The sequence below is a fragment of the Mastomys coucha genome, unplaced genomic scaffold, assembly GCF_008632895.1.
Source record: "Mastomys coucha isolate ucsf_1 unplaced genomic scaffold, UCSF_Mcou_1 pScaffold9, whole genome shotgun sequence".
Taxonomy (NCBI): domain Eukaryota; kingdom Metazoa; phylum Chordata; class Mammalia; order Rodentia; family Muridae; genus Mastomys; species Mastomys coucha.
Window position 1 is genome coordinate 20,610,960 of NW_022196915.1, and position 11,010 is coordinate 20,621,969.

Here is an 11,010-nt window from a genome sequence, read left to right on the forward strand (position 1 = left end):
TCATGGAGACAACTCTACTACACACATAGAAGACGCCCCAGACTGGGAAATGCACAGGTAGTGCTGACTGTGTGGACTTTGACTCACACAGCTCTCAGCAGGGAACCTGAAGTTCCCTGTGGCCTTCATGAGACACTAGTGAACTCACTATGCTTTCTATGGCCCTTGTGCTCAGACTCTTGGTTGTGGAGGGATTCTGTGGACCCTAGAGGCTATGGCACATCATGAGGCTACAGATCTCATTCTCCACCTCCTCCTGGCCCACTGGCTCTGCAGCTTCAGCTCCATCTCTTGGGCTTAGCATGCATTGCATTCATCTTTCCCAGCCCTCTGCTTCTTACACAGAATAGGTGCCCAGCCCACTTCCTCTTTCAGCGGCAAGCAGCATCTCTTCGGGCCATACCCTCCCCTCCTCTCCTCATAGTGTCTTTAAAAGGGTAGGTACAAGTTCTCCCTGGCAGTTCCTGGTTTCACCCTCCCACTCTGAGATCTCTGACCACAGCTTGCCATGGCCCATCCAGCAATGTCTTAAGCTTTCTTGGCCCTCTGTTCCCTCTCCCCAGGAGCCCTGACAGCACAGACTATCATACACCATCTTCCTCGGAGTAGGCTGCCATACATCCCAAGTATTTTTAACTGTCTTCTTTTTTCACTTTGATTAATGCTACTTGTGATGGAAACAGATGGAGGACACGGCTTTTAAACACTGTCTTTGGGCTCACTCAAGCAGCCCTCACAGGAGAGAAGCCATCTCTGGACATAGGATCAGTCTCAGTCGAGCTGCTCAACTGCTCCTGTGAGCTCCAAGTTCTCTGTGGGTCTCCTGGCTGAGAACTATGATCTAGGTGGCTTCCCCGCCAACATGAACCAAGTCACCCTCTGAATACTCATATTCTGAATACACACACACACACACACACACACACACACACACACACACCTACACTTGTGCACTTGCTTATATATACCAGTACCACACAGACCAGGGTCAGGGCTGGATCTCAGAGCCTCAGATACCTGTTTGTGGTTCTAATAAACAGCTAACCTTAACACAGAGCTTCCCCCCGCCCTCCCTCCCAGCACAGTCAGAGCCAGCACTGGAGGGTAACTTGAACATAGCCACCCATTGTCAGGAGCTGGCAGGGGCCTACATGTATGCAAACACTTCTATTTCTTTTTATTAGATATTTTCTTTATTTACATGTCATATGATTTCTCCTTTCCCAGTTCCCCCTCCAAAACAAAAAAACAAAAACAAAAACAAGAACCCCTGTTGCCTCTCCCCTCCCCCTGCTTGCCACTCCACCCTCTCTCACTTACTGGCCCTGGCATTCCCCTACATTGGGGCACAGAACCTTCACAGGGCCGAGGTCCTTTCTTCCCATTGATGATCGACTTTGCAGTCCTCTACTATACATGTGCTGCCAGAGCAATCAGTCCCACCATGTGCAGTCCTTGAATGGTGGTTGAGTCCCTGGGAGCTCTGAGGGTACTAGTTAGTTCATATTGTTGTTCATCCTAATGGGCTGCAAATCCTTCAGCTCCTTTGGTCCTTTCTCTAACTCCTTCATTGGGGACCGTGTACTCAGTTCAATGGATGGCTGTGAGCCTCTACATCTGTATTAGTCAGGTATTGTCAGAGCCTCCCAGGAGACAGCTATATCAGTCTGGATTGTCCTTCCTTCAGTCTCTGCTCCATAGTTAGTCTCTGCAACTCCTTCTGTGGGTATTTTGTTCCTCCTTTTAAGAAGGAATGAAATATCCAAATTTTGGTCTTCCTTCTTCTTGAGTTTCTTGTGGTTTATGGGTTGTTCTTCCTGTATTCCTGTTCTTTTTGTGATTGGGTTACCTCACTCAGGATGATATTCTCCAGATCTATCCATTTCCCTAAGAATTTCATAAATTCATTGTTTTTAATAGCTGAGTAGTTCTCCATTGTGTAGATGTACCACAATTTCTGTATCCATTCTTCTGTTGAGGGACATCTGGGTTGTTTCCAGTTTCTGGCTATTATAAATAAGGCTGCTATGAACATGGTGGAGCATGTGTCCTTATTACATGTTGGAGTATTTTCTGGGTATATGCTCAGGAGTGTTATAGCTGGGTCCTCTGGTAGAACTATATCCAATTTCCAGGGGAACCGCCAACTGATTTCCAGAGTGGTTGTACCAGCTTGCAATTCCACCAGCAATGAAGGAGTGTTCCTCTTTCTCCACAACCTCTCCAGCATCTGCTATCACCTGAGCTTTTTATCCTAGCCAATCTGACTGGTGTGAGGTGGAATCTCAGGGTTGTTTTGATTTGCATTTCCCTGATGACTAAGGATGTTGAACATTTCTTTAGGTGCTTCTCAGCCATTCGGTATTCATCAGTTGAGAATTCTTTACAAACACATCTTCTAAAAGGAGGCTCAAAGGGCTGAGGCCACAGCTTGGAGGAACAGCGGGGAGAGGAGGCATCATGTGTGTTGGCTGGGAAGTCACCAGTCCACTGAATGTTCTGGGCCCATGCACACTCCACTCTCAACACTTAGGAGCTCTTTCCTCGGAAGGCAGTGCCTAGATACACTGTCGGGTCCTGACACCACAAGGACCAGACTTCGTCTAGCCCTGACGCAATCTCCCACATCACTCCACCTTCCTGACCCCCACAGTTTGTATCATCTTCTGGGTACTTGATGAGCTTTCTATATTTGTGGAACTTCCCAGCCTCATTTTCTGAATTCTTCGTTTCTGTGGTCCAGCAGGATAAGGTCTGTGTGCCCCTGCCTGAACGAAGCCAGCAAGGAAATGAAGAAAGATCCTAATTAGGGTGGATGACCCTCCGGAGAAATGCCGATCCTTACAGTAGTCAGCCTCCTTCCCACCAGCCCCTGGTGCTTGTCAGATGTTTATACAGTCTTCATTAAAGAGAGCTGCCTTAGATAAGAGGTCCGAGCATAGCATCCACACCCAGATAAGAAGAGTGGAGGATTGTTGGATTGTTGGGGAGAACGAGAGCCAGCCAAGCTCCCGGCTAAGCAGCCAACACGACAATGTGGGCCTTTTCCTCCTGGGCTCCTCATTGCACCTAGTAATATACCACACCAGCCCCGCAGGCCCCCTTCAGGGCCCAAGATGTCCCCTGGGGCCTTCCAGGTGGCCCTGCTCCCGCTGTTCCTGCTGGTCTGTCCCACGCAGCAGAAGCCGCTGCAGAGCTGGGGGCAGACATCCCCTGAGGGAAATGCCCACAGCTCACTGGGATTGTCTGGAGGTGGAGAGGAGGGCGTCTTTGACCTGAAGATGTTCCTGGAGAACATGAAGGTGGATTTCCTCCGCAGCCTTAACCTGAGTGGCATTCCTTCCCAGGACAAAACCAGAGCGGAGCCACCCCAGTACATGATCGACTTGTACAACAGATACACTACAGACAAGTCATCCACACCTGCCTCCAACATCGTGCGGAGCTTCAGCGTGGAAGGTACAGTGCTTCCCCCAGGGTTCCACGGGGTGGGACATACTGCACCCTGCCTCCACAGTGAAGTGGCTCTGCTAGGTGGGACGGCCACTGACCACAACAGATCTTCAGGTTTCTGTTGAAGTGACCCTCAACGAAACAGGAAGAAAATACGAATTTTCTGTTCATCATTTGCGTGTAGCTAATGGCTTCCCTACAGGGCAGTGCAAATCATAGGTCCTGTCCATCACACTAAAGGATCTGATGCACAGCCTGGCTCCTTCCCAGAGGCACATCCACAGTTAACCCCGTAGGTATCCAGTATACCAGGTTTCTGCTTCCCTCTGTCCACTCCCTTTCCTTCTCATTTCCCAGTTTCTGCTTCAGCCTCCTTTGCTCTCCTTCCTGCCTCCCCTACTTTCCCCTCCCTCCTCTTCCCTCTCCTCCCTTTTCTTTCCTCTCGACTTCTCTTCTTCTTCCCTTCCTATCTTCCTCTCTTCTTTCCTCTCTTCTTCTGACTTAGAAACAGATTGTTCACTTAGTCTGCAATAAACTTGTATGTTTTTCAGCTTTAAAAGAAAAACAGGTTCTCTCTTATAAAGTGCATTTTTATCCAGATTTTAAAATGTCAATAGAGTAGGACTAGAAGAGACAGGGGGCAGTGTGTCTGTCCAATATGTTCTCAATGTCAAGTGTCCTTGATTTAAGAAGATTGGATGGTAAACACGGAAGTGAGGTCTGTAACTCACAGCTCAGGGAACTCCAGAATATGGGTAGAACGAGTTACTGAACAGAAAGCTGGGCTTGCTAGGGCTGAGGAACCCAGGTCAGGAACCCTTCGCAAGGTCACATCGCTGGCCCTACTTCCTGCATAGAACCAGTTCCCCTTCTCCTGTGTTGGCATCTTGCTCTGAAGGACCAGGTGCCCAGGGCCTCTCTCTTTCTGATCCAGAGATTTGCAAATGCCTAAGCGTACCAGTTCAGGGCCACAGCCGGGCATGGCCAGATCTGTCCAGCAGGCAGAATGTGTGTGTCTAAGGACACTTGTTACCACCATACATGCTCAGTGCTGCTGAGTTTTCTGACTGCCCAACAGAAATTTCAAGGGAACTTGCTTTATTTAATATTAATTAAATTTAAATAAAGTGCATTTTTACCCAGATTTTAAAATGTCAATAGAGTAGGACTAGAAGAGGTAGGGGGCAGTGTGTCTGTCCAATATGTTCTCAATGTCAAGTGTTCTTGATTTAAGAAGATTGGATGGTAAACACGGAGGTGAGGTAATTATAATTACAATTAAATATAATATATATATGGCTTTATTTTTAAAAACATAGAATTTGCAGGTCACCAGACCCCTAGGATTGTTTAGGATCTCTGCTTAGGAGAAAGGCTGGATTTTGCTTTTGTTTTTGTTTTTTAATTGGGGCCTAACTCATCATATTCCAAGATCCAGAATGTGAAGCCCAGCCAGAGATACCAACCCCTCTACACACACATCTTTGGCACAATTATTCCATGCACTGAGCAGCAGCAACATCAACAGCACTCACACATGACCTAGGAAGCAATCGTCTAATCACCACGGGCCTGTGGTTTCTAGTGGCAGGCAGCAGTCCCACAGCCACTGTGGAGGTAGCCTTAGTGAGGGCGCTTTCAGCGATGAGTGCAATGCAGAGTTCTCACTGTCTGGTACGCCACAGCATTCACCACATTACTCAGAAGCTTGATTGGTGCATCCGTGATGAGGGGGAGACCACAGAGAGCCAGAGTCTTTGTCACATGGGGTGGGAGGGGTACAGCCATTGGCTCATGGCCGGCCTGTAAGTTTCATGAACCACCTTGATAAAATGATAAAGATGGGCCCGATTATACAAGAGAGGAAACTGAGGCACCAAGACGCTCAGAAATTCCCAGGGATACAAGCCCAACGAGGGAGTCAGGATTGACACCTCCATTCTTCAGACCAGTTGCTAGGTTTCAAGGTAGCACGGGCTTCTGCTCATCCTTCCACGTAAGGAGCCCCGCTCCCACACACCCTTCCCTCCCACCCCCCGCGAATCTGAGAGAGCCGAGGCCTGTTTCTGAGGTTCTACTGTTGTCCGTAACCGTTAAATGTAGATCCAGAAACAAACAACTCATAATTTCGAGGTTACATTTGTCACAGGTTTGTTTTCCTAAACATACCTTCGCATTTTCTTCACTCTCAGTTAAGTTTTTGCCAAGCCTGCTTTGCACACTGCCATCAGCACAGGCGTGCATGCATACAGAAGGAACACTCTGTGCAGGACTTAGAACTAGCTGTACTTCCAGGCATCCAGTGGGTATATCAGAACATGTCTCCCAAGGATAATTCAGTGATTGAGTGTTGGCACTGACCCATGAACGGCAATGTCTGTGGTCAAGCCACAGCCCAGGAGAAGTGGGAAGCAGATAATTACGAAGCTAAGAGAAAATCCCCATTTTTTTTTTTTTTTTTTTTTTGCCTAGCATGACAATGCTGTTGGCATGAAGATACCTTTTCCTCTAAAAGAAAAAAATGCACTTTCACTTTTGATAGAAGCTATGAACACCGTTACTCCAATGCTGCAATGTTTGGCTTCATCTAAATATTTTTTTATTTTGGTTTTTGATTAAATATTTGACATCAATGTTCCCCTGCCAGCAAGGTAGCATCTTTACTCTAAAGCTAACAATGAACTTTTTCTGGCTTGCCTTAGTTGCAAATGCCACCTAACTGCTTGCACAGGTGTATAGTTTCAATGCTATACATCCGATGCTATGGAGACTGATCTCCACTTGTAAAGTTGGAATAATAACTAGATGCTCCCCAACTCATGGTCTAAGGCCAGGCTCATAGTAGATGCTCAATTAATACTAGATACTGCTAACACTGGCTGAAGGTACCTGCCTCTGCTTTTCCTGGAACAATCCTAAGAGAACCTTCTACTGAGGTTCTAAATGACACAGAGTGGAGCAATAGCAACAAAATCTATCATCTTAGGTGTCCTTCATAGTAGATCATGAAGTTTGGCTTTGGTATCATAAAAATGGACACCAGGCAGATGGCCCTCTGCATGTGTTTGCATTTCAGATGCCATATCGACACCTGCCACAGAGGAGTTCCCCTTCCAGAAACACATCCTGATCTTCAACATCTCCATCCCTAGGCACGAGCAGATCACCAGGGCTGAGCTCCGTCTCTATGTCTCCTGTCAAAATCATGTGGACTCCACTCATGGGCTGGAAGGAAACATGGTCGTTTATGATATTCTAGGTGTCGATGAGACCTGGGACCACGCCTCGGGCACCAAGACCTTCTTGGTGTCCCAGGACATTCGGGATGAAGGCTGGGAGACCTTAGAAGTATCAAGTGCCGTGAAGCGGTGGGTCAGGGTGGACTCCACGACCAACAAAAATAAGCTAGAGGTGACAGTGCAGAGCCATAGGGAGGGCTGTGACACACTGGACATCAGTGTCCCTCCAGGCTCCAAAAACCTGCCCTTCTTTGTTGTCTTCTCCAATGACCGCAGCAATGGGACCAAGGAAACCAGACTGGAGCTGAAGGAGATGATCGGCCATGAGCAGGAGACAGTACTTGTGAAGACATCCAAAACTGCTTACCAGGAGGCAGGCGAGAGCCATGAGGAGGAAGGTCTAGATGGATACACAGCTGTGGGACCACTTTTAGCTAGAAGGAAGAGGAGCACTGGAGCCAGCAGCCACTGCCAGAAGACTTCTCTCAGGGTAAACTTTGAGGACATCGGCTGGGACAGCTGGATCATTGCACCCAAGGAATATGACGCCTACGAGTGTAAAGGAGGTTGCTTCTTCCCACTGGCTGATGACGTGACGCCCACCAAACACGCCATCGTGCAGACCCTGGTACATCTCAAGTTCCCCACAAAGGTGGGCAAAGCCTGCTGCGTCCCCACCAAACTGAGTCCTATCTCCATCCTGTACAAGGACGACATGGGGGTGCCGACCCTCAAGTACCACTACGAGGGGATGAGTGTGGCTGAGTGTGGGTGCAGGTAGTCCTTGCAGCCACCCAGGTGGGGATACAGGACAGGGAAGAGGTCCTGGTAAGGTCCTGCATCTTCTGCACATGGCATGCCTAAGTTGATCTGAAACCATTCTTGAGAAGAAAAGGAGCCAGTTGCCCTTCTTGTGTCCAGTGGGTCCCTCTGCTGAAGTGACAATGACTGGGGTATGCGGGCCTGTGAGCAGAGCAGGAGACCCTGGAAGGGTTGGTGGGTAGAAAAGAGATGTCGAAAAGGGAACGCGGAGTGGGAGGCAGATGATCTGGGAACAGCAGGAAAACAGTCAGAAACTAGTAGAAGATACAGGTGATGTACAGAGAGTCACTGGAGTCGCAGAGTCCCGGAAGCTGAGACTCATTCCAACAACCTCAAGTATGAAGGAAGGAGTGGACTCCAGCTGCTGTCTCCTGTCACTACCCACTACCCACTGAGATGTGCATCGTGACCTCTGACTGTCACTTGTAGAGACCAAAACTCAGCAAGCCAATTACTGTGGCTCAGCTACAGGATTCTACCCCGGGTCTGTGGGGCCCCAAAGTCTGAGACCTTCCCAAGTGTCACATGTAGTTTAGCAGATCAGTGTGTATTGATGGAGTCCCTAGATATTGAAGGCCCAGCAAGATGCCAGGCAGGGCTGAGCCAGGTCCATGCCCACCACCACAAACAGGCTGCTTGCTGTGCTCCAACAGGATCTGCTTGCTCCACATCTGTGCTCACTCTGTGGCCATGTGATTTATGATAACACTCCTCCCCTGAAGAAGTAGCCCCAAGCAACCACAGAAGGGAGGCAGTTCAGGACCTCAGCCCTCTGACGCTCAATGTGACGCGAGCCACTTTGACCCTGGTGCAGTCCTTGGGAGTTTTGGGAGTCATGCAAGGCCATCGCAATGCTTTATTATGATTCTGTAAGCATCTGGGAGAGACTGCCTATGGCTTGGGCCTCTGAAGATATCTACTCTGCCTGGCCAGCTCCCCAGGCAGGAGCATCTCCTGCCTAAAGACTCCACAGGAGACAAGTCTGGGGTTCAAATTTATTGGGATCAAATTGCTTCGGTTAATTATGAAACTTAACTATTTTCCTTCCCTGGTGGCCTGCACTCCAGTGATTAGAAGTCCAGCCTTACTTGTGAGAGCTCCTGGCATCTAAAGAGAGCTCTGCTCCTTCATCTTCCTCACTGAATACTATTGAGTCTGCCTGCACCAGTCAGATTCCTTGAGGAGTGGGTCCCCAGGGAGATCAGCATTGTTGTTCCTGTGCCTCAACCTCCCATCTAACTCTCCTGGTAGCTCTTAGGACTGAATGGGGTAAGGAAGAGCCCCCTGGCATTCAGAGCCCAAAGGACTTCAAAACATCTGGACCACTCTCATTGACTCCAACATAATTTTAAAAAGGATTTGCATTAAATGTTTACATGGAATGACCAACTTTACCATGAACACAATGGAGCACTGGTGTTTAATTGTAAGAGCTGGAGAAAAGATGAATCCCTAATACATGCCAGGCAGCATGGCATGGCAGTGCTGTCACAGGTAGTGGTGGGTAGTGACGTCTTCTTCAGGTCCCAGTGATGTGTCTGTGTGTGTGAGGGAGAATTTTACTTAGAAATAAAGTCTAATGCCTGGTATGTGCCTTTCCTGAATGTAAGGTCAGAGCGGAAAGGTCTCCAGTTCCTCAGGCCTGCCAATCTGCTCTAATTAACCCCTAGGAGATGTGCCATTAGTTTCCCTGGGCTAGCCAGAGGGGAAGGACATGAAGCTTCCACAAGGTGAAGGTGTGTGGCATCTGCACATTGGGGTCAGTGAACGTGTGTGTGTGTGTGTGTGTGTGTGTGTGTGTGTGTGTGTTTGTGTGTGTGCTTGTACTCATACACACACACGTGTGCACACATGTGTGCATAAAAGTGCATGTGCTGCCATGAGCAACTATGTGGACAGAAGTTTTCTGGAAGTTAGCTGCCCCACTTTATTCTCCCCTACCCCACATACACACTTCAGAGGACAGATAACCTTAGATTTTCTCCACCCAGTGTGCAAGGGTGTCTCTGCCAGTGTCTGTCCACCACTGTCATGCTCAGAAGCCCATCTCTCCAGCCAAACTTGCCCCACAAGCTCACCCCTGTTCTCCATCCCCAGACCAAGGCTCTGCTCACCCCACTTCCAATTTCCAGCTACACAACAGCTCCCATCACCTGTGAGGGAGGACCCAAACTCTAGCACCATCCACTCTGGCCTCCTGGATCTTCTAGCTCTGGAGAGCATCAGTCCTGGATCAGGAGATCATCTCCTACCCAAGGACTCCACAGAGGGCAAGGCTGGAGTTAGAGTCCCTTACAGAAAACAATAAATTTTGACTTCAGTGTCATTAAAATAAATGGACACCAGGCAGACGCCCCTATGTGTGTGCTTGTATTTTAGGTCCTGACTCATCAGCTACCACAGAGGACTTCTCCTTCCAGAAACACAGCTGCACCTCAGCATCTCCATCCCTATGCACGTGACACCACTGTTATACAGTTGTCAGGCCCAGCATGGAAAGCTGGCATCCTCCTGACTTGTGCCTCTCATAATTATGAGCCTTCCGGAGATAGGACCATAGCCACTTGCTTTGGTCCACTTCTGGAGGGCCAATGTGCCCCGTGGCTTAGAAAAAAACTGGTGTTGTACAGTGCACAAAGACAAAACCTACAAGGGGTCTCTAGCTTCCATGGCACTGGGTTATTTTCACATAGCATTTGTTGAAACTTGCTCACCCATGACTATGCGTTGAAATGTGATATGTTCATCCTTGGGCGGCTTACCCGGCTCATGGACCCACCTGCAATGCTACATTGGACACAGCTCCTAAAGCATCTTCCACTTGTGGTAAAGTGATCACTGCAATGTGCATGGAGATGCTGAAGCTGTGGAAGGAGAGCCCTGTCCTAGGCTGCTCAGTGAGAAGCTGCCCTCTGCCTCTTTTCCGACCTTTTCTCTGTGCAAGGAGCAAGGGGAGAGAGCTGAAGACAGCTGAGTAAAATGTGCTGGACACTTTAAAAGAGGGACAGATCTCAGGCCTCACAAATCTAGAAAGACAGAATTCATGTTCTAATGCAGAATGCCTGCCCTAGGACCTGATGACCCTCTTGTCCCTGCCCACAAGGTTTCTCCAATCAGTGAGGCAGTCAGTTTTATCCACAGGACAACTCCATGGGGGAAGAGCTAGGATGCATGCCACTGTCTGCCTCACACTGTCTTTCACCTTTCACAAGGATAGCGAGGAGACAGTGGCCATACCTGAGCCGGACACCCTGGGTGGTTTGTCAGAGAGTGTCCTGCTTAGATCCCCTTTCTCTATTCATAGCAATCTGTACTCTGTAAGTGATCACCACTCAGACAGCTCTCTGCTCACCACTACTGTTCACCAGGAATGGGCTCCTTCCACTAGTGCACATCCTAGCTCATCAGGCGGGGAGGTGGGGGGGGGGGCTGTTCCTGACTTGGAGCCCTGTCAGTCTCTCTGCAAGCGTCTGTTCTGACCCTGATGATTCCTTTA

The 11,010-nt window shown here is 48.8% G+C and overlaps 1 protein-coding gene across 1 annotated transcript; it reads left to right on the forward strand.

Annotated features, from left to right (window-relative positions):
- Nucleotides 1-3,041: 3,041 nt before the first annotated feature.
- Gdf2 (growth differentiation factor 2) lies at nucleotides 3,042-7,818 on the forward strand. The gene is made up of 2 exons (XM_031361860.1): nucleotides 3,042-3,459; nucleotides 6,530-7,818. The coding sequence occupies exons 1-2, from the start codon at nucleotides 3,117-3,119 to the stop codon at nucleotides 7,471-7,473; spliced, it is 1,287 nt and encodes a 428-aa protein (XP_031217720.1). The 5' UTR covers nucleotides 3,042-3,116; the 3' UTR covers nucleotides 7,474-7,818.
- The last annotated feature ends 3,192 nt before the right edge of the window (nucleotides 7,819-11,010 follow it).